Source organism: Mustela nigripes, chromosome 7, assembly GCF_022355385.1.
Source record: "Mustela nigripes isolate SB6536 chromosome 7, MUSNIG.SB6536, whole genome shotgun sequence".
NCBI classification, from domain to species: Eukaryota; Metazoa; Chordata; class Mammalia; order Carnivora; family Mustelidae; genus Mustela; species Mustela nigripes.
The window spans coordinates 52,627,796-52,654,338 of NC_081563.1; the positions used below are offsets into that span (position 1 = coordinate 52,627,796).

The 26,543-nt window shown below is 47.4% G+C and overlaps 1 protein-coding gene across 1 annotated transcript; it reads left to right on the forward strand.

Annotated features, from left to right (window-relative positions):
* Positions 1 to 1,189: 1,189 nt before the first annotated feature.
* CD207 (CD207 molecule) lies at positions 1,190 to 26,095 on the forward strand. The gene is made up of 8 exons (XM_059407770.1): positions 1,190 to 1,631; positions 1,815 to 1,958; positions 20,638 to 20,769; positions 20,862 to 20,978; positions 22,320 to 22,694; positions 23,288 to 23,439; positions 24,424 to 24,542; positions 24,935 to 26,095. The coding sequence occupies exons 3-8, from the start codon at positions 20,694 to 20,696 to the stop codon at positions 25,083 to 25,085; spliced, it is 990 nt and encodes a 329-aa protein (XP_059263753.1). The 5' UTR covers positions 1,190 to 1,631; positions 1,815 to 1,958; positions 20,638 to 20,693; the 3' UTR covers positions 25,086 to 26,095.
* Positions 26,096 to 26,543: the final 448 nt, after the last annotated feature.

Sequence of the window (26,543 nt, forward strand, 5' to 3'; positions counted from 1 at the left end):
CCAGCTGTGTTTTGGGGAGAGAGTTGAGTTGGGCTAATCATATATACCAACTTCAGGCAGGAACTAGAAAGAGGTGGTGTTCCCTCCTCTTCTTTTCCGATCTACAGCCTCAGTGATAGACACAAGCACAAATAAGAGTCAGGCAGAGTCTGAGACACAGAGGTGGGTGGAGACTCAGACAAAACACACTGGGGAGGACTAAACACCCCCTGAGGGCTAGGTGGACCAGGGGGCTTCAGGGAGGGAGCAGCCCATCCTTCCACACAGCAGAGAGGTTAGGCTGCTAGGACACAGCAAAGCCCTTGGGTTCCATGGGGCTGGAGTCTGCGGATCTGAGCAAATGATTTGGACTGAGATCTGAGCAGGGGCTCTTGTAGAACCCCGTGTGGACCCTTTGGGATCTCATCTCAACTCAGAACCTTGGCTTCTCCCAGGCTCCCTGAGCAGGTTTTCTTTCCTTTTCTTTTATCTTTCTTTCTTCCTTCCTTCCTTCCCTTTCTTTTTTTTTTTTTTTTTTTTACCCCGGCTGGTGCTGTGCATGGTAATACCAAGTTGACTGACCCACACTATGTACCCAGGGGAGCTCACCGAGTCAGGCCATGTGGTGGGTCCGGGTGGGGGTTCATGGGGGAGTACAGAGATGCACAGACAGGCAACAGTGTTGTATGAAGAAAAGCTCTGATAAGGGTTAACATTACGCACTTACTTGTGTGCTTGCGAGCTCCATAATGACCCAGTGAAGTGAGGTAGGAAAGCCAGGGCTCAGGCCAGATAAGGTGCCTAAAATCATAGTAAACGGTGAGGCTGAAAGTCTTTCAGTCTCAGGCTGAAGCCTGTTTCCTCAGCCACTGCACCTCTCAACCCCTAGCCACACCACGCTGACGGTGGGGGGGAGCATGTAAGCGCTCGGTCCGGGGTGGCGGGGACGGCGGGGGTCGCGCCAGCATGCTCTCTACTGCCACGTCCTATCCTTCCGCTAATTTTACCCGGAGAAGCTGGGCGCTTCTCTTCTCTTCCTCGCCGTCCCCAGCGAGGTGCCAGCCCACCCTCCAGCCACGACGTCTTCAGCTTCCGCCTACAAGCAGGGAGGCGTCCTCGTGTCGCCCCCTGCTGGTTGCGAGCTTAAGAGACTAGGGGGTTTCGCCCCGCGCCGACGACCCTGCGCATGCGCGCTGGGCGAGGGCGCCGGCCCTCCTGGTTCTCCCAACCTCCCAGAGCCGGATGCAGAACCCGGTGATGTCGGCGGGAACGCCTGGAACAGAGACCAGGAGCGGGTCTCATTTCTCTGGTTTATCTGTCTGCGCTAAGTGCTGGAGTCCGCTCTCCCTAAACCCCGGCACCTCGGCGGGGGGTGGCAAGGGGGCGGGACTTTACCACCCGGAGCCCAGAGAGCTGTGGCCGCGGGGCCCAAGGGCATTCTGTATTGGTTTCTGAAGCCCTTCCTGAGTTCTGAGGGTACCAGGATGATGAAAACACCCACCTTGTGGTCGTGAACAACGACAACCCCCACCCCAGGCTGCCCTGTGGCCTGACATCACCATCCTTCTCCCTTCAGTGTCGTCATTTTCAGTGTCTGGTAGAGGAAACAGATACAGGAGCAAATAGCACAGACTGATGATATGAGAATAACTGTGAGTATAAAGAACAAGTCTGGTACCAGGAGGGTCAGGGGTCACCATAAAGTTACACTTGAACAAGCACGGTAGACTCTTTAAGAGCCCACCGGGTGGAACTTTCTTGTGCAGAAGGACCCCAGGAGGACAGATGGGGGTGGGGCAGTTCTGATGTGTGCATTTGTGTCTGCTTTGTTCCAGGCCTCACCTGGCTCTTTCCTGAGCTTCCTGTCACACATCTTGGGCAGGTGGCTGGAGATTAGATCCTTCAAGACCATGGGGCAACAGTTCTTAACTGTGTTTGCCAACTTAACAAGAGGACAACTGCTGTCTTTAGCTGAACAGGTAAAATATGACAACAAAAATACCGAAAATGTTGGGGAAGTTGGGTTCTCCGAAAGATCAGGAGGACAGGATTTTTCTAGCCTGCTCTTCTGTCCTGTGAGAAGGCCTTCCCTGACTGAGTACTGTTCTCCAGGAAAACAGTCACAGAAGAGAGTCAGAGGCTGTTGCTGTTGCTGTCATCTCTAAATCTGGTCACTTTGGACTGTTGGTTTCTGTGGCTCCATTTTGTCATGTATGTAAAGTTGAAGGAAATGGTATGGCCATTAATTCATTGACCTGTCAGCACGTGAGATCCTGGTGCTCCTCACGTCACTGCCCTGGATGTGGTGGACATGTGTTCAGGACAGTGGCTGGGGGCCATTCAGAAGGGCAAATATGTGGCTTCTGTGCATGAGAATCATCTAAAGTGAGCCTGGATGATGCCACTGGGAATTTGTGGTGTTTTGAATACTGGGCCTGTTTCAGCAAAGTAGCATTCCTCAAGGCCAAATGAATGAGCAGAGGAGATGTGATAGATATACAAATAATGAAATTGTGTGGTAGAAAGCCATCAGGACCTATAAAGGCTGTTGCCAATGTGGGCTGAGTTCAGAGAGGAGAGGACCTTCTTGCCGTGGTGCTCAGAGAAGGCATAATGAAGGAAGTGGCATTTTTTGGTGGGTTGTAAAAATGGGGTGGATTTCAACATGGACAGTGTTGTAGCCACCTAGACATTAGGGTCACAGGCTGGGAGAGGACCCTGGAATCTGATGATAAGACACTGTGTGTGTATGTGTGTCTGTGTGTATTTGAGTTACTTATTAACTTAAAAAGCCGCAAAGAGATGAAAGTGTCTGTTTAATTTGGGGCAGAATATTATTTTAATTTTGATTTGGCCTGTCCCTACTCTATTGCTTTTGGGAAAACATCATGTCCTCCCTCACTCTGTGAAAATGACCCATTGAGCTTGGTTAGGTGTCGTTAGGGTACTATTTGGACAGAGAACAGGTCTTGTTGGGGTAACTGGGAAAGTCACTGGGAACTGACTGGCCTCCTGCATTTATTCTCTACTTTTCCTCTTCTACACTCCCAGGGCTAGGGGGTCACCCAAGAGACTACCCATTCCATGGGATCCGAAGTAGAAAAGTGGGGTAAGAGCACACAGGTGTGATTACCTGTGGTTCTGGTGCTCATCTCAGGCTCATCTTCTCCCTTCCATTTTGCTCACATGGCTGAGAAGGACCAGAGTTTGAACTTCGGTTCTTTCCCTGAACTCACTTTCAGACAGAGTGGTTGGAATTTTGTGGAGAATATGACCTCACAAGCCAAAAAAGCTAGACACCTGAGGAAAACAAGTTTCTCAAAGAAAGTAACAAAGGAGATAACATGTATCTTTTGAAGTATTAGAACAGATGGACCAATAATTTAAAATAACCTCAATAAATACACTTAAGGAAGCAGGGAAGATATTAATAATATAAGAATAAGGAATCAGGGCGCCTGGGTGGCTCAGTGGGTTAAGCCTCTGCCTTCGGCTCAGGTCATGATCTCAGGGTCCTGGTATCGAGTCCCACATTGGGCTCTCTGCTCGGCAGGAAGCCTGCTTTCCTCTCTCTCTCTCTGCTTGCCTATCTGCCTACTTGTGATTTTGCTCTGTCAAATAAATAAATAAAATTTAAAAAAAAAGAATAAGGAATTATAAAAAGAAGTGAGAGGAAATATTAAATGTGAGCAATACAATAGTTGAAATAACACAACAGATGGGATAAATAATAGAATGGGCACAATTAATATTGCAAGATCAGATGTCTTACAGAAGGAAGCAGTGAAGAATAAATAATTAGGAAATTTTGAATTGAAGTTAAGAGGTATGGCAGTAGAAGTACAAATGCCAGAGTCCAGATAACAGAAGTCATAGAAAGAGAGAAAATTAAATATGCAGAAGAGGTATTCTGAACAAAAGATTAACAACAGCTGTGTTTTGGTTTCCACAAGGAAAGAAAACTTCATTATTATTATAGAAACCTAATAGAAACGGAAGAGAAAAGGAAGCTACACTTAGATGAAGGTAATAGTAGGCAATAAATGAGAATAAGGCAAAGTTACATCAAATCGGGTACTTATTGAGAGGCTAAGGGATGTTATTTGTGAGTCTCATGCTGTATGAATAACCTTGAAATCCCAGTTTTAAAAATATATTATGTGGCCTCCAGGTCAAAACTGTCCCTTCTGTTCTGGATGCCAAGAGCTACAATCATGCCTCATGTCCCCTCCTGCTCCAGGCTGGTCTGCCCCCCACCCCCTACTCCTCGTGGAATCTGGGGGAGGAGGCAAACACACATGGCCCAGGCTCCTTAAAAATATAAAAACATGAAAACATGGAAATGCAGCTTGCTCCAAACTGCACACAGGCAAACAAACGTTTGACCTCAAACCCTGTTGTATGCCCGATAAATCTGGTCCTTATGTGTATGGTCATTTGGAAGTCTCCAGCTCCTCCCAGACCTCTATCCATTTCATTGCCTTGAAAATATGTCTCCTGGACTGGTCAGATGCCCCAGAGAAGTTCCTCCCAGTTTCATGCTAGGAGGGAAAGGCGAAGTTGCCAGCAGGTTGGGAGCCAGCGGGAGAAGAGGGCTGGGTATGAGAGTGCAGGTCTTAGCATTTAGTAAGCGAACCCAACTTCCCTGGTCCCTCTGATTACCTCTGAAGGAAGTTGGAATTTTCATAAAAGAATTTTACCAAAGATTGAGGGAGAAAAGTAGTAACAACGAAAAGACACAGACACACACATGCACAAAGAAGGAAAGCAAGTAAGCAAGCATTCTCTAAAAATAGCCAGGTTCTAAGGATCAGATTTCTGACCCTATCCGAACAGACTCACCTTTAAGACCACTGGGTTCTTTCCTGGTTCACAGTCTCTTTGCCAGGATTACCATGCCCCAGCCCAGAGCTGAGCAGAGAAGGCTCCATCATCTGGGCTCTGATTGGTTGACTGTGGCTGCCTGGGGCACTTTGCTAAGAAATTCTCTCTCTTTAGCCTTTTATTATGTATTTATTATTTATTATGTGTTTTATTATGTATTAAGCAAATACGTAAGCAGAGAGACTGGTGTAATGACTGCCATATACCAATTACGCCGCTTCAACAACTGACTGATCTTATTTGATCTCCACCCCTATTGTTCTCCCTCAAATTGTCTTAAAGCGTATCCCACATATGATATCATTTTGCTACAAAAACTCCAGTATGTCTTTCTAAGAAGTAAGAACTCTCAAAAAAAAAAAAAAAGGAAGTAAGAACTCTTTAGAATAACCACAATAATGCAATAATGATAGCTATAAATTACTACTAATTCTTACATTGCCAACTATCTAGTCATTGTCTATATTTTCTATATTATCTCCTATGTCTTTTTACAAGTAGTTTATTTCAGTCAGTATCCCCCCAAAAAAGAAAAACCCATATCTGTCTGACACACTCTTTGGGGCATTTATTTATTTATTTATTTGACACAGAGAGAGAGAGAGAGAGAGAGAAAACAAGCGGGGACAGAGGGAGAGGGAGAAGCAGGCTTCCTGCTGATCAGGGAGCCCAAGGCGAGGTGCTCCATCCCAGGATCCCGGGATCATGACCTGAGCTGAAGGCAGATGCTTAATAACTGAGCTACCCAGATGCCCCTCTTTTAGACTTTTAAAGTCTGTAACTGTTCAACTTTGTGTGTGCATGCACACACATGTAAAAACTAGACAATAAATCCTTCAAATTTTTGATGCTGGCTTTTGCTGGCCCCTCTGGTGTCTTTAACCATGTTGCTCTGTTCTCTGGCAGTTTGATTTGGAGGATTTATCAGATTCAGGTTTGATTTTTCTTTTTTTTTTCTGGTTTTGGACAATAGAACCTCATGAGTGGTACTTGGATCATATCAGGAGGCATTTGCTGTCCAGGTGTCTTTCTTTTTTGGTGGAGGTCTTCTTGCCCTTGGCAAGAACAGCTTTGGTGGAGCAGGTAAACATGGAGTCCCCTGCTGCCTGTCTCCCTTTTTTCAGGGGCTCTTCTCCCAACAGGGACCTGGCATTTCTAAATGTTCTAGACTGTTGGGACTGATCCCATCAGGGCTTACTGTATTGGACAATCACAGCTGGTGGGAGAGAGGCCACCTCCACTCTGGCTGGTTTCTGAAGGCCAAGACTGTTCATGTCTGCTCTTTGGGGATAAGACCATTCCATAAAGCCATCACCTGTCTCTCTCTGTTCAAAGAATCCCCCTACTTTATGCATTTTACAGAAGCCTCATGGGTCCTGGTCTGGGAATGAGGGATAGGGACAGGATTACTAGTATTGCTTGCTACATTTATTAAGGGGGTCTGGAATTCCTGGAAGACCAGGATTCCATTATAACTATCATGCCATCCTACAAAATTTTAAGGAGGACTAGATTCACACACACTGTAAAAACAGTATTCTAAGTGGTAGCCTTGAGTAATTCTGTGTCCTGGCAAAGGTAATGGCGCCATCTATGGGCCACTGATGGAGAAAGCATGGTGTAATTGTGATAAGGAGAGGCAGAGGCAGGACAGTAGGGAATGGGATTCCACACTCTTCCTACTGATTTTTTTTCAGTATTATGTTCAGTTATCCAACATATAGTACATCACTAGTACTTGATGTAGTGTTCAACATATTGATTAATGAAGTGTGAGCTCTACAGATCTTTGTTTAATGACCAGACGCGTGGCCAGTACTCTCCCAGACACTTGAGGAGAACCTCAGCAGCTCTCTGGAGTTGAGTATCTGTGCAGCTCTCTCTTCTTGGGAGCTCTGTGCTGTGCTCTGTAGTGGCCTCCGTCTTCTTGGACTCTCAGTTCTGTCCCGTCAACTGAGGGAGTATGCTGGGCTCCGCCTATTCTTTCCTTGTACACTGTGGAAGCTCTCAAGATACAGCAGGGGCAACTGTAGGGCTCCCTTCACTTGTTTCCTACATCTCAGGGTTCCCGTCTTTTATTGCCTATTGTCCAGTGTCTTTTTTTTTTTAAGATTTTATTTATCTATTGGTGAGGGAGAAAAAGAGTATGTGCAGGTGCACAAGTAGGGAGAGAAAGAAGCAGGCTCCCCACAGAGCAGGAAGCTCAATGCAGAGCTTGATCCCAGGACCCCGGGATCATGACCTGAGCTGAAGGCAGATGCTTAACTGACTGAGCTACCCAGGCATCCTGATGATGTCCAGTGTCTTACAGATCATGGTTTCTTGAATGTTGTTTCTTCTTCCACTGTTATTCCTTCTTGGCCAGAAGTAGAAGTCTTCATTCGGTCACTTTAGTTTTGAACTAGCTCAACCCAAGTTCCTGGATGGCTTTTAAGACACCACTAGCGGAGTCTCAGGGCATCTCGGGAGATTGGGGCCCAACCTCTGCTCTCAGGGTTCACATAGTAAAGATTTCATCCCTCCCCATCCCTCCCCACAATAGGTAGGTGTGGTTGGTGTCCCAGATGTGTGACATGTCTGGTTCTGTGGTTCCAGGTTACACACTGAGTGCCAGTCCTGGCAGGAAACAGTCTTTCCGCTTTGTGGGGCATCTTCTTAGTCTTGGTCAGCGGTCCCTGTGACACAGCTTTCTGGATACAGTTGCTTCCTGGTTGGTTTGTTTCTCCTCCTCCTCCTCCTCCTCCTTCTTCTTCTTCAAGTAAGCTCTATGCCCATGTGGGGCTCGAATCTATGATCCCAAGATCAAGAGTTGTACACTCTCCCAACCAAGCCAGCCAGGTGTCCCACTTCTTGGTTTCTTTGTCCTCCATTAAGACATGTTTGCCCCAGGGGTTCAGATATTGCTGTCAGAAAACAACAGATCCTTGGCTCCATGGCCCTTAGATGAAAAATTCCTCACTACTGTTCCAGCTTAGAAGGACTCAAGACCTGAGCAGCATCAGGACAGTGGATCCCAGGGGACACCTGGAGGCCAGGCTCAGCCACAGTTGGTGCACACCTGCTGCGTCCCCAGCTCAGTCACCACTCAGCACCCTACCTGTGAGGGACTGTCGAGCTGCACAGTGTTTTAAAAAGAAAATCGTAAGTTGAGTGTAATCATGAAGAAGCAATTAGGCAAAACCAGAACTGGGGACATTCTACAAGCAACTGGTCTGGACTCTCCAAAATGTCAGTGTCATGAATGATAAAAAGAGGTGTGTGTGTGTGTGTATGTGTGTGTGTGTGTGTGTATGCACACATGTGAGGATGAGGCAGTGAGCCTGGTCCAGGTTATAGGAAACTCCAGGACCATGACAATCAAATGCAATGCACAAACTTTAGTTGGATCCTAGAGTCAGGACCTTCTCCCCACCCCCAGGTATAAGGGACTTATTTTTTAGACATTTATATATAGTTTAGATATTGCAGCCACATTAAATTCCTTGAGTGTGGTAATGGTATTATGATTATGGAGGAGAATGTCCTTGTTTTTAGAATAAATGCAGAAATATCAAATAATGCTACCATGTTGCAATTCACTTTCAAATGATTCAGCAAGAGAAAGTTTGTATATGTACATACATATATATACATACATACATTTGCAAGTACAAAGGACCTGGGGAAGAAACAAGCTTGGAATATTTCCAAATGTGAAGAAAGTCAGTGAGAAGGAGTGGTGGGAGATAGGAACATGGAGGTAGACAGATACCAGATCCTGAAGTGTTTTGTTGAAGATGATAGATATTTAATTTTCTTTCCAGGGTAATGCGAATCCTTTGAAGCAAGGGACTGCTTAATCCCATTATGCATCTCATTTCTTCCCATACCTGGGAAATGTCCCAAGGTACCTGGAGCTACTATATCCATGGGAAGAGTTTTTGTTCTTTATAGACAGATAGCTACCCCCACCCCCACCCCATTTCTTCAGTGGCTAAACACTGGGCATGGTTCTCACTTCAGGGAAAGTACTCAGAAACCCGGGGATTCCCTTGTCAAGTCACACACTCCCAAGAAGGTAATTGGAAGCCACAGCCAGGAAAGGGAGCTGTGCCCTCATCAGGGAGTTGTGGTCGTGGGGGACAGCCAGGCCTCCTGTGGCCAGGGAAGAAGAACAGTTCCTTCTGGAATTTACAGACAGAACTTAAAGCAAACAATAGCACACTTTTGGTGGAAATGGACAAATAAATGCTCAGAATGGAGGACCTCCAAGAGGGCCGGGCACTCATTCCTTCTATTTTATGCTGGGTCTTTGAATCTTTTCCGCTCTCTGGGTCTCCCTGATAGCATTTAACAGTACCCCTGTCCTTCTGTCGCCAACCTACAGCTGCATCTCCTCCTCTCCTTCCTGGAGTGCAAGGTTGGAGAAAAACCACGTAACTGGATAGATTGGGGCACAGGAAGAAAACATTACTTATCTCTTAGTGGTATGCTAGAATTAGCCCTTACAGGCTGTGAAGAGCCTATCATATACATCTTTTCTCAAACTCTGCTTTCAGTGACATCGTGTTGGTTACTTAATGGCCGTGGTGGAAATATTTACACATTGACAGTTGGCAAATATTACAAATCGGGGTTTCTCCTCTAGATCTAGAGAGCCCGTTGTTAAACGTCTTTGAGCATACTACTGCATATTTCATTTGTTTAAAATTTTCTTCTACCTTCCCCCACCCCCCATATTAAAGTTTCCCAGGACTTTCCTCCTGGACTAAAGGACTTAATCTTGAGAGTAGGTTTAACCTGAAGCGTGCTCGTTGGTGAAAACGATCTTAGAAACTATAGCAGAAAGCATTCCCTCCCACGTAACTGTAGGGAAACAGACCTATTTATTTATTTATTAGAGATTTTTATTTATTTATTTGACAGACAGAGAGGCAGGAAGAGAGAGAGGAAAGGAAGCAGGCTGCCTGCTGAGCAGAGAGCCTGATGTGGGACTCAATCCCAGGATAGGACTCGATCCCAGAACCCTGGGATCATAACCTGAGCCTAAGGCAGAGGCTTTAACCCACTGAGCCACCCAGGTACCCCGAAACAGACCTATTTAAAGTGAGTTCTGATGAACAGGTATATTGAGAAAATCTACAAAGAACACCAAATTTATTCTCCTTGCCAGTGAGAAGACTTGTTGAACAGGTGTAATCCTGTTCTGTTTTCATATAACAAAGGAATCTTTTAGGATGTCTGGAGTTCGGAGGTTGTTAAGTCCTGTGAATGTAACCTTTAATTCTTGAAAGCCTGTAATTCCGATTGCTTGTCACTCAACAAGTCAGTGTCCTGATAACAATATTTACATTGATATATTTTTTCCTGAAGGTATAACTTGCGAGGTTTTGAATTAGTCCAGAAAAGGAACGTTGTCATTTCCCTTGCCAACCTCCATGCATGGTAGATTCCTTTTTCAAAGGATCTGAGAGCCTTTGAAATGTACAATGCCACTGTATGAATAGTCCTCTCTGGGCTGTCTGTCCATTTCCTTACCCCCAGGGAGCTTCCTCTTCCATTCTTCTTTACTGCTATTCTAAATCTGCATTCTTCTTTTCAGTTTCCCAGTGCAACTCTAGCGGATCATCTCCTCCTGCTTCATCAGACAATCAGGCAAGAGCGAGACGGACATAGTCACAGAGAGGCTTACAGGCAGATTTCTGAGAAAAATGGTGGGGTGGGAGCTGACCAGCTAACCAAACCACTTCCGCCTGAATGGAATGAAAAGAACGAGATGAGGAAAGGTAGCGCAGACCTCACTAGCAGGGCTGAAGCTAGGAAGGCCAAAAATTTTGGAAGTGTCCTTTAGACATAAAATTTGGGCTCTAAAATTGAAATGATATTGTATAATCCAATATGGTTCTTTCTGGAGAGTGATTGTGGGGCAGAAGGGGGCCCACAGATGACACCAATCCCATTACCAGGTCCTGTTAATTCTGCCCCTAAATATATCTGGGATCTCCCCTATATCTCTATGTAGTTGTAGTTTTATTGGGTTGTTTTGTGTACCCAGGAAAGTAATTCATGTGGATTGTTTTGTCCATATGATTATTGAACTCTTTTATCAATTCAAATTACTATTCCAGATGGTTCTTTCAGATTCTTAGGGAAAACATCATTTCACCTACAAATAATAATAGCCTTGTCTTCTTCCCTTGAAAAGAAAAATCCTGGGACCTGCCTGAAGGAAACTCAAAAATGTAGACTGACAGATATAACAGAAGCAGATACCATATGGCTCTAGATGTGAAGACTATTTTAAGGATGTCAGGTCTTCCTAAATTATTTTACAGCTTTACTAAAATTACTAAATTTACTAAAATTAACCTTTGCATAAAATTGCATTGGACTTTGTTTTTGTATCTCACCAAAAGGTAATTTGAAAGAACAAGAATGGCTAAGAAAATTTTATTTCAAAAATGGTTAATAAGGGGGATCTGCTGTGTTTTCAGATTTGGTAAAGCAATTATTAGTCATTCTAAGGTTAATAAAGCTACATAGAGAGGCCTTTGACAGACCTGAGAAGAAAATAATTAATGTCAGAGAAAACTATGTGAAATTAAGGGGGAAGGTACATATTATTCAACAGACTGGGGCTGATATTCTATGGATAGTTTCTTTGGAAGGGGGTGATGACTCTTTGTGTGATTCAGCTGGGGAAGTGGCAAGACCTCATAGAGCAAACAAACTGGAACTTAGAAATTGGAGGGAACTGCAGTCTCTCTCTGAATCTTCCTTTTTTTGGCTCCAGGACAGTGTTTCTCAGAGTGAGAAGTGTCATCAATTAAGTGTAAAAGAAAAATGGCAATGGAAACCCTGTTATAAACAATGTTAAACAGATTTTCTTAACACAGAACTTCTCAGAACCTTTAATATGCTCGCAGCTACCATGACTCTTCAAGAAAGGCATACAGCATGGACTGTTTACCAAACTTATTTATTTATTTATTTATTTATTTTGAAAGATTTTTATTTATTTATTTGACACAGAGAGATCACAAGCAGGCAGAGAGGCAGGCAGAGAGAGAGGAGGAAGCAGGCTCCTTGCTGAGCAGAGAGCCCGATGCGGGCCTCGATCCCAGGACCCTGAGATCATGACCTGAGCCGAAGGCAGCGGCTCAACCCACTGAGCCACCCAGGCGCCCTACCAAACTTATTTAACCTCTGAACCCATTTTGAGCATACTTCTGGACTAGTGTTCCATTTAACACACTGCAGGGAAAACTGGATCAATCTTAATAGGAAGGAGACCTGTCTGTGAGTGTATCAGTTAGGGTTCTTGATCGAAACAACAAGCCCGCGTCTGCATAGTTTAAGCATATAAGAAGTTTATTGAGAAGGTAACCACTTGTTCTCAGACTCAGTGTGAAGGCTTGGAAAATGGGGCAGGACCAAGGAAAGGAGGACATCAGAGAAGACTCCCTTCAAGAATTCCCTTGAATTCCCTTGAAGACTCGGGTATCTCTGAGGTAGTGCATTATTGTCTTGGTCATGCAGATGGTGACATCTGATTGCTTGTGCCTGAGTAGTATTCGAGGGAGCTTGAAAGAAGTAATGTCTGATCCTTTTTGTCTTCTGACTCAGAGTTGTGGTCCTATTTACCACTGATTTTGAGATTTTTCATTATTAAGAAGGGTACTGCCATCCTGGACAAAGAGACAAGTTCTCTCTACAGCCCAGTACCCGTATACACACTCTCCCTCATCCTGGCACTTCCCCAAGCTGCTCTTGCCTGACCTAGTGCAGCTGTAAGCTGTCCAGACACATCTTCTTTCCAAGAGTGGACAGCCCACTGTCTTCTGAGTTACTGCAGCCAGCTCCAAGTCCAGCATCACTGAGTGATCGTGTCGTCCTCTTTAGTTCTGTCATGACCCTCTCTGGGTATCCAATGATAAGTGAGAGGAAAAAGAAAGAAAAATGAAATTAAATAAAAAAGATACATGACACAGCAAGAAGGAAATACAGGTATAGTGGCTTTAGACCTTGTTTCGGCTAAGTTCACAAGGCCATGTGACCACCCTCCATAACCATTTATTCTGTTTTCCTTTGCTCTTCAGTCAGCATGTCTACTGCCTGTGTTCTTGACTTGGAGGGATGAGGGTGACTTTTGTTTCTGAGCTGTCTTATTCCTCTGTTGGTCAGCCCATTTGTTAAGGATGCCAAACTTGACAGGTTGACCTAGAAGATGCCCCAGGGTATATCTATTGCTTGAGTTCCAGTCAAAATCCTCCCTGCCCCCTATATTAGACATCTATGGCTGACTAACAAATTACCCCCAAACTCAGTGGTTTTAACAACAGACACTCTTTACCTCAGTGTGTGTGGGCTAAGAATCTAGGTGTGGCTTAGCTGGGCACCTCTGCCTCAGTGTCTCTCATGAGATTACGTTCCGGCTGTTGGGCACCAGCGACTGTGGTCTCATCTGAAGACATGACGAGTGGGGGAGGGTCATTCTTTCAAGATCCTCAGGGCATGACTACCAGGAGGCAGAGATCATTGGGGACCATCTTAGAGGATGCCACCACATCCCATTTGTGTGTCAGCGAACCTTCTTCCCTTGACTGTCAGATCAACCATTCTACATGGTAGACATGGAGATATAGTTCCCAGATCCCCCTTCAAAGAAGAGCTTGTTGCCTGAACTGGTTGTTGGGGCTGTGAGCAGGTGGTCTCCAGCTGTCAGCTCCTTTAGGGCTGTACTTCTGTGGGTGACCTACACTCAACGAATAATTAATGCAGGGTTCATCAGGTAGGGACATTTTAGTCTAACATGGGACAAGTCTGGTAAGTCATTGATGCTCTGGAGCTCCTCATGGAGCTGACTCGGGTTTGTTGGTCCTGTACTGAAGTTCCACAGTTTTGTTTCTCTCTCTGCCTAATTTTGCCTTCGCCCACTCCCTTCTGCAGATGTTGCTCCTTCATAGAAAATCCTATACACCAAATGCCATCTCAGTGTCTGCTTTTGGAAAATCAAGTCTGAGACATTGCCAAAAGTATGATTTTTTTTCTTAAGCCTGTTTTTCCAGTGGCATGAGGTGTTGAAATAGCCTGATAGCAGTCCCAGCTCCTAAGTCAGGGTATCTCTCCTCTGGGTACCCCCAGTCAGCAGATCTAGACTTTCAGAAGGGAAGTAAGACCATTGAGGATGGGTCATGTTATGTCAATGTGAGAGATACTACCTAATTATACTCCTTAGTATAAATACTCTAGATCCATGTACTGTGGGGAAAGAAACAGCCCTATTTTATTATTATTTTTTAAAGCTTTTATTTATTTAACAGAGAGAGAGAGAGAACACAAGCAGGGGGAGTGGGAGAGGGAAAAGTAGGCTTTCCGCCGAGCAGGGAGCCCGATGTGGGGCTCAATCCCAGGACCCTGGGATCACGACCTGAGCTGAAGGCAGACACTTAATAACTGAGCTACCCAGGTGCCCTGAGATAGCCATATTTTATTTTATTTTAAAAAGATTTTTTTTATTTATTTGAGGTAGAGCAAGATTGAGAGAGACAGAGGGAACACAAGCAGGGGGAGTAGCAGGCAGAAGAAGAAGCAGGTTATCTACTGAGCAGGGAGCCCAACACGGGGCTCAAGCCCAAGACTCTGGGATCATGACCTGAGCCGAAGGCAGATGTTCAACCAACTGAGCCACCCAGGCACCCTCAAACAGCCCTATTTTAAAGCAGATCCTACATGCTGTTGAGCACCTCCCAGTGTTTCAAGGCATTGTCTCCTAGCTGGGACTGCAACAGACTCTTCAGGGCCCAAGTCTGTTGTTCTATAAGGCCAGCTCTGACAAGGTCTACCGTTCACATGCTCTGAGTGCTCCTTGTCCATTTCTTGCATGTCACTTAACACAGCACGTGATATACTTATTTGGGCTATATTTATTGTAAGCTCCTATGTTTATTGCTGACCACCCAGTGCAGTCTGATACCCAGAAGGTGACTTTTGCTGAATGCCTTTGGTGAGAGTTTTGATTCTCTGTGAATATGTTTGTGTTTTATGTGAGTGATTGCCAGGTCTGTGGGTTACTGTTTTTCAAGTCCCAGAGCAATGAAGCTGTAGAGTCTTGAGGTTTGGGTTTCTTGGCCACAACATGGCTCTCTCCTTTTTCCCTTTCCAGTTCAAGATCATTAACTCTGGACAAGTGCTGCCAGGCATTTTTATCCACCAGTCATCTAGACAGAGCAAATCTTGTTATGCAGCACTAAGGTGTTTCCATAGAAAGTTGTCTCACTGCTCTTGAACTTACACAGGTGACATATGCTCCCCTAAATAACTCATCCACGCAGCACTGTATGGAAGAGCCAAGATCCCATGCCAGAACTCAGGTTTTCCCACTAGATTGAAGGTCTTCAACCTTGACTGCATGTAGAACTCACTCAAGGGTTATTAAAGATGTTGATGCCTGAGCCCCAACCCACACCAAATAAGTCAGAATTTGGGGGGCGTGGCCTTGGCTTTTTTTTTTTTTTAACAAATGTGTTCCATGAGTTGAGGACCCCTGTACTGGGTCCTAGACACCTAACTCTCATGCTCTACCACCCCACCCAGGGAAGGGAGCTCTGTGAGCATATAGTTTTCATGTGGTTGAAAGTCAGATATATTAGGAGAAAAGTTTACTTGCAGGAAATGAAAGCATGGACCTATATTTCTTTCTTTCTTTCTTTTAAAGATTTTTTATTTATTTAATTGACATACAGAGATCAGAAGTAGGCAGAGAGGCAGGCAGAGAGAGAGAAGAAGGGAAGCAAGCTCCCTGCTGACCAGAGAGCCTGATTCTGGGCTCGATCTCAGGACCCTGGGATCATGACCTGAGCCGAATGCAGACGCTTTAACCTACTGAGCCACCCAGGTGCTCCTGGACCTAAATTTCTGTACTGTGTTTGATTTGATTTGATTTTTTTAAAAAGTTTGTTTATTTGAGAGAGAAGGAGAGAGTGGGAATGGAGGGGCAGAGGAAGAGAATCTTCAAACAGACTCCCCACTCAGCACAAAGCCTGAAGCCTGACATGGGGCTCGATCCCAGGACCCATGAGATCATGGCCTGAGCAAGAGTCAGATGCTCAACCGACTGAGACACTCAGGTGCCACTCCCTGTACTGTGTTTTAAATAGGAGCAGTCTGGGAGAATGTCATATTTTACACCATTTAAAACTGCAGGTTTTTTGATTGTTGCTTTAGGCTTAATCAGGGATACACTTTATTTTCCTTGCAAGAACCCAGGTGGAATGCCAAGAATTATTCAGAGAGAACTGCATGCTGCTGCAGGACCAGAACCATGACTGTTTCGTTCAAGGTGGAGCTCCCAACAGCTAGGCGTCGAGACTGGCACCCAGCAAGTACTTGATAAATTTCACTGGGTGGGTAAACAGATGCTGGGGTGACTGGATGCAAGGCAATACCATGAATTCCCGTGGGGAGACAGGATGGGAGACACTCACCCTAAGGGTCCTGGATGAAAGCCGCAGCCGGTAGGAAACAGGACCATCTCTAGGGAGCAGCAGGAGGCAAAGGAAGTTTAAGGTTCCAGGTAGGAAGACAGCCAGTTAAAGGGCCAGCTGGAGATCTTAAGTTGGGGAAAGAAGTTCGTACAAGGGAAGCTGGGAGAATCACCTAAAAGCATAAAATGGTGGCTGAGAGCAGTTATCTCATCACTTGTTACAAAGGAGCAAAATTGAAATACTTGGAAAGAGAAACCTATTGCTAAAGTTGAAGAAGAAAGTTGGAGGGAACCATACACAGCATCAGGGTATAAAGTGAATGGTGTTACGATTTGTTAGAGCGTAGGTATATATTGGGATTTTAAAACTTATTGGCTTAGTGGCTTTCATTTGCAGAGGTCAGAAAGCCCTGTTGTGACATTGGAGATGTTGTTGTGGGATTTGGGGTTTTCGGAGGTCCTGTTCTTTTTTGTGGGTTTAGGTACAGATTTGCGTAGCATGTGCGTCACGGAAGTCGCATCAAGACAGAACTGGACAGTGGCTGGGTTTCACTCACTCTGGGCATTGGGAACCTGACTCCAGTTGCCAAGCAGGATCCCTGTGCTCAAGAACGAAGTGATGATTATACAAGAACTCTTTGGCTTGGATGGTTCAGAGCAGCTTCCTCTGCCTGAAACACAGCGATCCTCCCACAGAGCCAGGCTACTCGTTCATATCCACACCACCCTGCACATGGTGTCGCCAGATGTAATGGTATATTCACTGACGTCTGGCCGGTGGTCATTGTTTCAGAGAAACCTGCCCCTACCTAATGTTCCAAAAAAGAGGAACCTCTTCCCAAGGTCAAGGAAGGCCAGGAGAGGCCCCCTGCAGGGTCCTTGGTCCTTTTCAATCTTGGGAGAGTCTTGGGAGATGTACATTTTTTCAACAAGAAGAACACTATTTCTGTGGGCAGGGTCTCTGGCTGTCTTTCTCCTCACACCTGGTGCACAGTGGGAGTCCCAGAGGAATGTAAGGATGAGTGGTCCCACCTAGCACCGCTTTCCTATTGGTTTCTCTGCCCTTGCCCCTGTTGCCAGAGCACATACCCAAAGGGTAGCCTAGGAGCCTTTGATTATCTGGGGTCTGCTGGTCAAACCTGGCATCCCATGATACACAAGGGTGCCCTCTGAGGCTGTGAACAAGCCTGACCAGCTGTCACAGTGTCTTCTTTCTCATATCATAGCCATTTCCCCCTCTCTGTGCTCCTCTTCTTTTCCCCACCCCTCTCTAATGTGTTGTCCACTCTAGTTTCCTCCATGCCTTGACTGGAGGGAACTGGATTCCTCTCCTTGGAGATGACTCTTGGTCCTGCTGGGGCATTTCAAGCAACCCACGTCTCTTCTCCACTCCTAGTGATTGTGTCCATGGTCCACCCCAAGCAGAAAGAGAGTCCTGACCAGAGAAGGGGAAAAGTGGACAAACGGTCTCCTCCCACTGCCGTTCTACAAAGAAGGTCTTAGAGTCCCAGGGGCACGGCGAGTGGGAAAACAGAGATGACCATGAACTTCCCTTCCTGTCGTCATAGCAGTGATTTCTGGTCACTCTAAGTCTGGCCTAAAGTTCCTTCTCTGTTTGGAAGAGCTGGGCTTGCCCGAGTGTCCAAGAGAATCTCCCATTTTCCTGGGAGGAAAGTATGGTTGAGGTGCCTGCCTCCTTCTCTTTTTCCTTCCCAGGGTCTCAGCTCAGGGGCCAGAAAGGCCCCCAGAGGGATGCACGGGAGATGAGCTCAGTCAGTGCCTATGGAAAGATGAGCACGGCCATAGGAAAAGAGCTCGTGACTCACTCCTTCCCTGCCAAGTGGGAAATGAAACTCCTCATGGCTGGGACTTTTACATCCACCATCTCTAAAACCCCAGTGGGCCCACAGCCCGGGATTTTGGTTGCTTCTTGCTTAGCTTCCTCATGCTGGATCAGCTGAATATCTATGTGAGGCACCTGTTTCCATTACTCAGAGTAGATGCCGCCCAAGCCCAGGACTTCTTATGCAGTGGGCTCCATCCTGGTGAGGCTTCTGGACCTCTTCTGGGACCATTGAGAGGGCATAGAGGCATTTCATCAGTACCTCATGCTACAAACCAGCAGAGGTCTGGGAAAAGTCAGCTCTTTGACAGGGAAGAGGCCACACACTCCAGGTAATATTGTGTGGCGGCTTTTGTCCCTCCCATGCCTTAGAAGGGGACCAGGACCCCCAATGCCCCTTCTACCAGAGTCTTGAGTAACTTGGCTTCTTCTCTACCCCAGGCCCTAGACTATGACAGGTTGTGAATGTCAGGCCAGGAGCCAGGAGCAGAAGGTCTGAGATGACTCTGGAGTTTGACTGGGTACCAACCACAAAAGCCCAGAATCAGAACATTCTAATCCTTTCTGAACACTGGTAGAACCAAAGTTCTGCAACCAAATGAGCAGCCTGAAGAGAGTGGGTATAGTCATAAGCATTTAGAGACAAGCAGTCAGTTAGGGTGAGGCCTTCAGTTTGGGGGATGAACCAACGTCAGAGTTTAGAAGAGGTAGCAGTCCTGGAAGCTACAGACAGAAAGTGGGTAGGGAAGAGATGAGGTAGGACAAAAGGGACACCACCCCTATGGCCCAGTTTCTTTCCCACCACGTGGGAAAAGGATTGTAGCTGGGCGTCTGTCCTCATCCCATGAGAGGAGCAGCTCCAGTGTGAGGCCCAGTCTGCCTGGAGAGAGCAGCAAGGGGCCCATAAGTATAGCGGGCTGAGTAGGGAGGTAGGATCCTCTCAGATATCAAAGCAGCAGAAGCCTCTGCAGGAGTGGGTGGCTGTTTCCTTGGCCTTCCTCATTTATTTCCAGCCCTTGTCCCTGACACCACCCTGTCATCCAGATCCATTGGCTCAGATTCATTAAGGCTGGGCCAGCTTTCTTGTCCTGTGGTCAGAAGTGTCATGCATTTTGGAGTAAGGTATAAATCACAGTTGTCTCGTGTTTTTGCTGTGGAAATGAATGGGAACAGTTAGAAAGAAGTGGTAGCTTCTAGAAGACAGATCCCAATCCACAGACTAGAGGTTTCAGGGTTGCGAAATGAGCGGCCACCAGTGGATGGATCAAATCCATCCACTGATCTCCCATCTGTTCAGCCAGCCAGCCAGCCATCTAATCTGGACCTCGTCCCTTCCTTTTCTCCTTCTCTCCCTCTCTCCTCTTCACTCTTTTGTCTTCTCTTTCCTCTCTTCTAAGTAATATTGGCTTAGAGTCTGTGATGTGCCAGGCTTCTCAGCTGTGGCAGACTTCTTCAAAGAGGAGAATCTTCCCAGGAGAGATCTTACTTAGTCCCTCCCTGAGCCCCGCTTCAGCTCCTCTGCCCTGAGCTTCTCCCACATATGAAGGAGCAGTTCCTGGCCTGATGGGGCTAAGCCTCCCCACTTTGAGAAGCTCACAAGTGCAGGAAGGCAGGGAGGAGAACCCCCATCTTACACTTACATGTTGCATCTCCAAGCCCCACTTTATAAAGCGATGCTCTGTCATGTGGGAGACCTTAGTATCAGCAAGTATATGATTCCAGTGGTCTCCCTGTCGGTCTCCTTGCTTCCGGGCTTCCCACATCCTGTTCGATGTTCCTCACCACTCTCAGAGTGAACCTTCTTCAGTTGCCCTGTCCTTGTCTCTCTCCTGCCTGAAAGCCTTCACTGGCTCCATGTCATCCATAAGTCAAAATTCAAGCTGCTTATTATGACCCCAGTTGTCTCTCTCGGCCTATGCCCTTCCCACGCCTGTCACACACTTTACATTCCAGCACCACCAAATGGCCCTCTGTGCTGTCTTATGCCCCCTTACTTTTGAATATGCTAATCCTTCTCCCTGGAACTTTTTACCATTATTCCATCTCTGCACTTGTTTGAATGGTGCATGTGCCCTTCACACTCTATTGTAATTGATTTGCTCTGGTCTGTCTTTCCTACCAGATTGTGAGCTGCTGGAGTACGGACTATGAGTTAGTCATCTTTGTGGCCCAGTCCTTGTCCAGTGTCTGGTCCCTAGGAGGCACTCGATGTGTATTTATGGTATGAATGCCTGTGTGGATCGATAAGGGTTGAAAGGAGTCTTATAAGAGATCTGGAATAGTGCTGGGACAGTAGAGTTAAAATGTCTGTGTAACAGGCCTGTGGAGAAGACAAATGGCCTCTTTCTGAGAGCTCGGAACTTTGCAGAGAGGGCTGAGGCCAGGTGTCTAAACCCGGAATGGGGAACTTTGGGATGACAAGACCACCTCCTCTGGTACTCACTTCCTGTTTTTTTCTGGATAAAAGGTTCTCAGGGAGCCAGCCAGCTGGAAGCACCTGTGCTGCAGGGGTGAGCGTGCGGGATGAAGGCTGCTGAGAGTGAGGTCCCCGATGCGCACTTCACCGTGGATAAGCAGAACATCTCCCTCTGGCCCCGAGGCAAGCACCAGCCTCTGCTCAGAATCTGCTTGCTGTGGTGTGTTCCGCTGTTGGCAGGTCCTTCAACAAATGTTCTCTTCTTCTTCTGACAGATCCTCCTCCCAAGACGGACCCGTGCCTGGTTTTGAGGAAGCCTCTCATGGTCCGGGCTGCAGTCATTACCCTGATACTGGGCTTTGTGGCCTCCATCCTGCTGCAGGCCACTCTCTGTAAGTCCTGGGTTTTATCATCCCAGCTTGGTTCTTCTCCACCATTAGCTCCCTAAACATCCAGACCCTGTCTTTCCTGCTGTCCAATTTTGTCTCTTACCTCTGGCTTTTCCAGTTGTCTCATTTCTCCTCTTTCTAGGTACAGCCACGGGGTTCCCTGTCCCCAGGAAGATGAGCTGCTGCTCTCTCCTTCCCGATTCTGGGGAGATTTTCCTGATTGGGATCAGCCCTTGCATGCTTGGGCTCAAGGATGTGCTCTTTTGTCCCCAGGAAACATTCACCCATTTCTTTATCCCCTGTCATCCCCATCCCTGGAGCTGTGTCCCTTTTATTTGGAGCCTTGTGGGCAGCTGTTAGCAGTGAGCAGAATGTTTCCTGACTCCACAAAAGAAGGAATTCCAGCTGTATCCTCAGCCCCAACTGACTAGTTGGAGAAGCTGCCAATGAGCGGACAGATCTCGTGGTTCACCATCCTGACCAGGATCCCTTCATGCTCTCTTTGCTCTTCTTCCCCTCTCTGCCAAGGGCCCATCAAAGGAGACTTCCTCCTTGTTCACCAGATGCGTGACTTATCTCTCCTTGTCTTCTGCTTTGTCCAGCCCCTCCTGTTCTCCGCTAGCAGAGCCTTCTCCCTCCCACCGGGTGTCCAGAAAGCAGGGGGAGGGAACATCCGTCTTCTCCCTTCAAGGCTTTGGGACATATTTGGTCTCAGACGTGGAGCTTCTGAGCAGAGTTTCCTCTTGGCTTGTCATCAGTCTCCTACCTGGCACCCAAGCCTGTGATCTGAGCAGAGTGTGACAGTGGATGGGACGAGGCAAGGGGAGAAATGGTTTCACAATTCCTTCTTTCCATATTCTCTGGAGAAGTCACTTTCAGGTCAGAAGTCTGGATTGTTGGCTCCCATCTTGGCCACAAGGGGCCTGTGGGCAGATGTGGGATGGGTGCTGCCCTAGCTGAGGCCTCTGCAGGGGCCTCCAAAAGGAGAGAGCTGGGAAGCAAGTGATGGAGCACCTGGGGATGCAGCAAGGGGGTAACTAGGGCATCGTTTGTGCCCTGAACACACAGAGAAAATTTAGGACTGGGTGCTAATCTCCACTTCAGCTTGCCTGTGAGGTCCTCCAGTGGTCTGTATTTTATTAATCTTTGCATTATCTGCATCTGCAAGAGTTCCTGGCCAGCGCTAGTTTCCCATCGCATGTGTGTTGAATGCGTATGTCACAAATGAATGGGGGGGTGAGCAACAGGTCTTGGGGAGCTTCAGCCTCTCTCCTCTTTTCCCCTGACAACACTCCCAGGCCCTGGGAATGCCCTCGGCTGACCTCTTGACTTTCTCAAATCCAGATCCCTGGTTTATGCGCACGATATCAGATGTAAAGACCAATGCCCAGTTGCTGAAAGGCAGTGTGGACAACATCAGCACTCTGGGTTCTGAGATTAAGAGGAACAGAGACAGTGTGGAGGCAACCAGCCTCCAGGTCCGGATGGTAAATGCCAGCCTGGCTCATGTGCGTTCTCAGATCGGGAAGTTGGAAGCTGGTGTGAGGGATGCCGCTGCCCAGATCCAGATGCTAACAAGAAGATGGGAGGAGGTCAATGACTTAAATGCCCAGATTCCAGCACTAAAAAGAGATCTGGGTAAAGCCAGCTCTTTAAATGCAAAGATCCAGGGACTCCAGAGCCATTTGGAGGACATCAGCAAGTTGCTCAGGCGGCAAAGTAAGTGACTCAGAAAAGGACATTGCAAGCTGACCAGTGGCTCATGGGGCCTTGCAGCCACAGGGATGAGGCTGTCAGGCTGGTGTGTGCGGAAGGAAGGGGAAGAGGAGCCGGGCAGGCATGGTTGGACAGTTAAGAAGCAAGGGCTCAGCTGTGGGCTTGGAGGACTTAGGGGCTGGAGAGAAGGGACCAGGTACCAGCATGGGCTCTCACACCAAGGCATAGAATATGAAGGCATTAGGGAGTCTCTGTTTTGGCCCAAACCCATCTATTTATCTGTTGAGTTCCTCCCCCAAAGCTGGGGAGCTCAGCCCCTTGTGATGGTCAACAGAGAATTGCTTCCCTCTTCTGGGAGAGACAGATTCTTGATCAATGTCTCTAACTCTCCCCTCTCTGAGCCCGGACACTCTACCACTCTCAGCCAGACCTTCAGTAGGTGGGACAGTGTCCCTGAGCCCTTACACAAGAATCCCCAGACTCCAGAGCCCAGCCCTACCCACTGCTGTCTCTGAGATCCCACTTAAGAGCTACCTACAGGCAGCACCCAAAGGAAACAGGAACCCCAGTGTTCATCTTTTACCCTTGTTCTCCAGATGACATTCTGCAGATGGTTTCTCAAGGCTGGAAGTACTTTAAGGAGAACTTTTATTACTTTTCTCAAGTCCCAAAGACCTGGTACAGTGCCCAGCAGTTCTGTATGTCCAGGGATTCACAGCTGACCTCAGTGGCCTCAGAGAGTGAACAGGTGAGTGAGTGTTGTTCTTTTGTTCTGACGGGCTTTTGGAAGGGGGTGTATTAACAGCTGTATCAGGCAGGATGGGCAAGAGTATGCTGCAGTGACAAAAGTCCCTGAATATTGGTGACCTAACAGTGGAGGATGACTTCTCTTTTACACTGCCTGTCCAGCAATGGCCTGCAAGGGGTTCTGTCCACTGTGGTTACTCAAGGACCGATGCCAAAAGAGACTTCATTTCAGCGTGTGTTTCCACAATTGCTGAAGCAGGGAGAGAGAACGTGGCAAATTTTATGTTGGCCCTTAAGCTTCTGCCTGGAAATAACAGATATCACTTCTGCTCATATTTCATTGGCCAAAGCAAATGAAGATATAGTCCCAGCTTCAGAGAGCGCTGGGAGGTACGATCTTTCCATGGGCCCAGAAAACAAAGGCATTAATAACATTAACGTAACCCAGGAAGTCTCCTACCCGGTCAGCAGAATACTGAATGAGTCCCTTTCATTTGTGAGGTGGGCTGCTAGATCAGGTAACAGTGTGTGCTCTGGAGTCTGGTCAAGAGCCCCAACCCTGTCCCTAACTAGTCCTAGAGCCCTGGGTAGGTTACTTAACTTCATCAACTCAGCCTGCTTATCCATGAAACGTACATGAGAATAGTCCCTGCTTCAGAGAAGAGCTGAGCAGACGCATGTTAAATGCTTACTACATTTAGTTGTCATGATCTGGGGCCTTCTCCTGGGGGCCCTGCTCTGGGGTTCAGCTGAGTTTTTCTTGCGCTCCAGCATCTGCTTCCTGAGGGGCCAAAAGGCCTAAGTCCTGAGTCTGTAAGTTGTGGGGCAAAGGTAAAACAGAATTTGGAAGATGGACTCTGGATAGGGAAGGGGTTTGAGAGAGGTCAGTGTGTGCTTTCATGGAGGACAGGTGAAGGACACCCAGAGGGACAGATGTTCTAGCTGTGAGTCGTGGTAGTGTCTCACTCCTTCTCCTTCCCTACAGGAGTTTCTGTACAAGATGGCAGGTGGACTTTTCTACTGGATTGGCCTGACCAAAGCTGGGACTGAAGGGGACTGGTACTGGGTGGATAATACTCCATTTGACAAGGTCCAGAGCGCACGGTAAGTCCCAGAGCCTCCTTCCCGGCCTGACTTTCCCGGGTCAGGGCCAGGGCACAAAGGATGGGATGACTACAGGGTTTGTGGTTCTTCCTTGTCCTCCTCCACTCATTGCCTGTGGGCTTGGGGACAAATCCGTGGCCTCTCCATGGCTTCTGGGGTTTGGCAGCATGGCCTTCCACCAGCCTCAGCAGGGCCCCTGTTCTAAGTCTTGGGCTTTGCCATGCGGGTTTGTGTAGGGCCTTGAAAGCTGTGGGCTGGCTTGGCTCTATCCCCTTCCTCTCAGGCACGGGTGCAAAAACATGATGATCACCCAGGGTCATAGCTGGGGTTGAAGCCACTCATTTCTTCATTGGAAACAAAGTTTTGCTTTTTTTTTTTTTTTCCTTTGGTAGGTTCTGGATTCCAGGTGAACCCAACAATTATGGGAACAATGAACACTGTGCCAATATAAAGATGTCCTCACTTCAGTCATGGAACGATGCCTCCTGTGACAATAAGCTCCTTTTCATCTGTAAACGGCCCTACATCACATCAGAACCATGACAGGATTAGTCCCAAGCTCACACACTGAGCTCCAATGCTTGTCGAACTCAAGAACATGCCCCTTTTTCTTCCAATTCCAGTGTGACTTTGCACCTTAATTTTTCTGGCTTCAAAATTGTCTCAGAGGCATCCTGGAGTTCATCTGCTTTGGCTGGGAATTCTCTGACCCCATAGAGGCAGCTGGCTTGGAAAGGAGACCTTGGAAAGGGAGAGGAGAGCAGAGAGGATTTAGAAGTTCCACCTGTCTCAGTAAGGTGATCAGGACCTTGGGGTTCCTTGTCGCTTCAGAGAAGCCTCAATTTTATCACATGGAGGTCGCTTCAGACCACACAAACAACCCTGATACCAATGTTTAGGGCTTTTCCAGTTCATCCCACACAATTCCCAGTTGCCTGCCTAGCAGACCGTGTTCTTCTCAGTGGGAAGAGCTCTGCACTTGGTGACCCTGTCCGGGCCATGACCCCACTGCCCTCTGCCATCCACACTTCCTATCACTTGAGCCCCTTCTTCTCAGAGATGGGGGCATCTGGTTCCGGTCAGGAGCTGATGTGGAAACAAGTTTCCTTTAGAGCTGGATCAGTATCCACGCTCCCTATGGCTCCGCCTCACTCTGCAAACTCTGTGCTCCAGCTCTGTCTCTGCAGTCCTCCACCCAGCCTCTCTGCCTCACCTCCTGCACATCCTCTCTGGGCTGCATTTCCTCCCTGCCCTTTAGATATAGAGGAGGTGGTCCTCTGTCCCTAGAGAGTTCACCTGCAAACTGTACTGGAACGCACTACTGCCGGGTAAAGCATGTTTTACCTATGCGGGCATATTTTATTCCTGGATGTGCAGGTGAAAGTGCCAGCAAGGCCTTCTGCTCCACTGGACATGAAGTTCTGGGGGTAGCCCCACGAAGCAACTGGGGGCTCAAAAATAACAAGGGGGTAGAGAAGACCTGGCCCTGGAAATGCCACAAAATATAAGCAGTACTTACCCCTGGTTTTTATTGAAATAAAGGAGAGTGAGCTCTGCAGTGTCACAACCCTCTCGGTGGCCTTTCCTCACTGATGTTCACTGGACAATCTGCTGTTGCCTGGCTTTATTCCTGAGGGGGAGACTTGGCCATGTTTCCCACTCTTCACTCGGATCCCCATTCATGGGTATCAAGTCCAAACCCTGATCTGGTGGCCAAGGCGGGCATCCAGGCAGAGGCTGAACCCGCTGGGAGGAGAGTAGACGGGGAGCAGGGAGGATGTGGTGTGAGCACAGGGGTGGGCTCAGCAGAGCGCCCTCCTCTCCTTAGGTCCTCCTCTGGGCCCTCAGTAGGGTCCTGGGGACAGGACATCTTCCTTTAATGACTGTGACCAGCAGGTGGTGTTCTGGGTGCAAAGGGTTCAGGCTTAGGGCAGGGGCATGAGGAGGAAGCTTGAAGAAATATGGGACAAAGGGGATTTTTTAAAAAACAACTATTTATTT

Bases quoted from the DNA above. Each gene is read 5' to 3' on its own strand.
- CD207 (XM_059407770.1), top strand. From the start codon at position 20,694: ATGAAGGCTGCTGAGAGTGAGGTCCCCGATGCGCACTTCACCGTGGAT. The intron at 20,770-20,861 runs GCAAGCACCAGC...TTCTTCTGACAG, and splicing joins CATCTCCCTCTGGCCCCGAG to ATCCTCCTCCCAAGACGGAC. The intron at 23,440-24,423 runs GTGAGTGAGTGT...CCTTCCCTACAG, and splicing joins TGGCCTCAGAGAGTGAACAG to GAGTTTCTGTACAAGATGGC.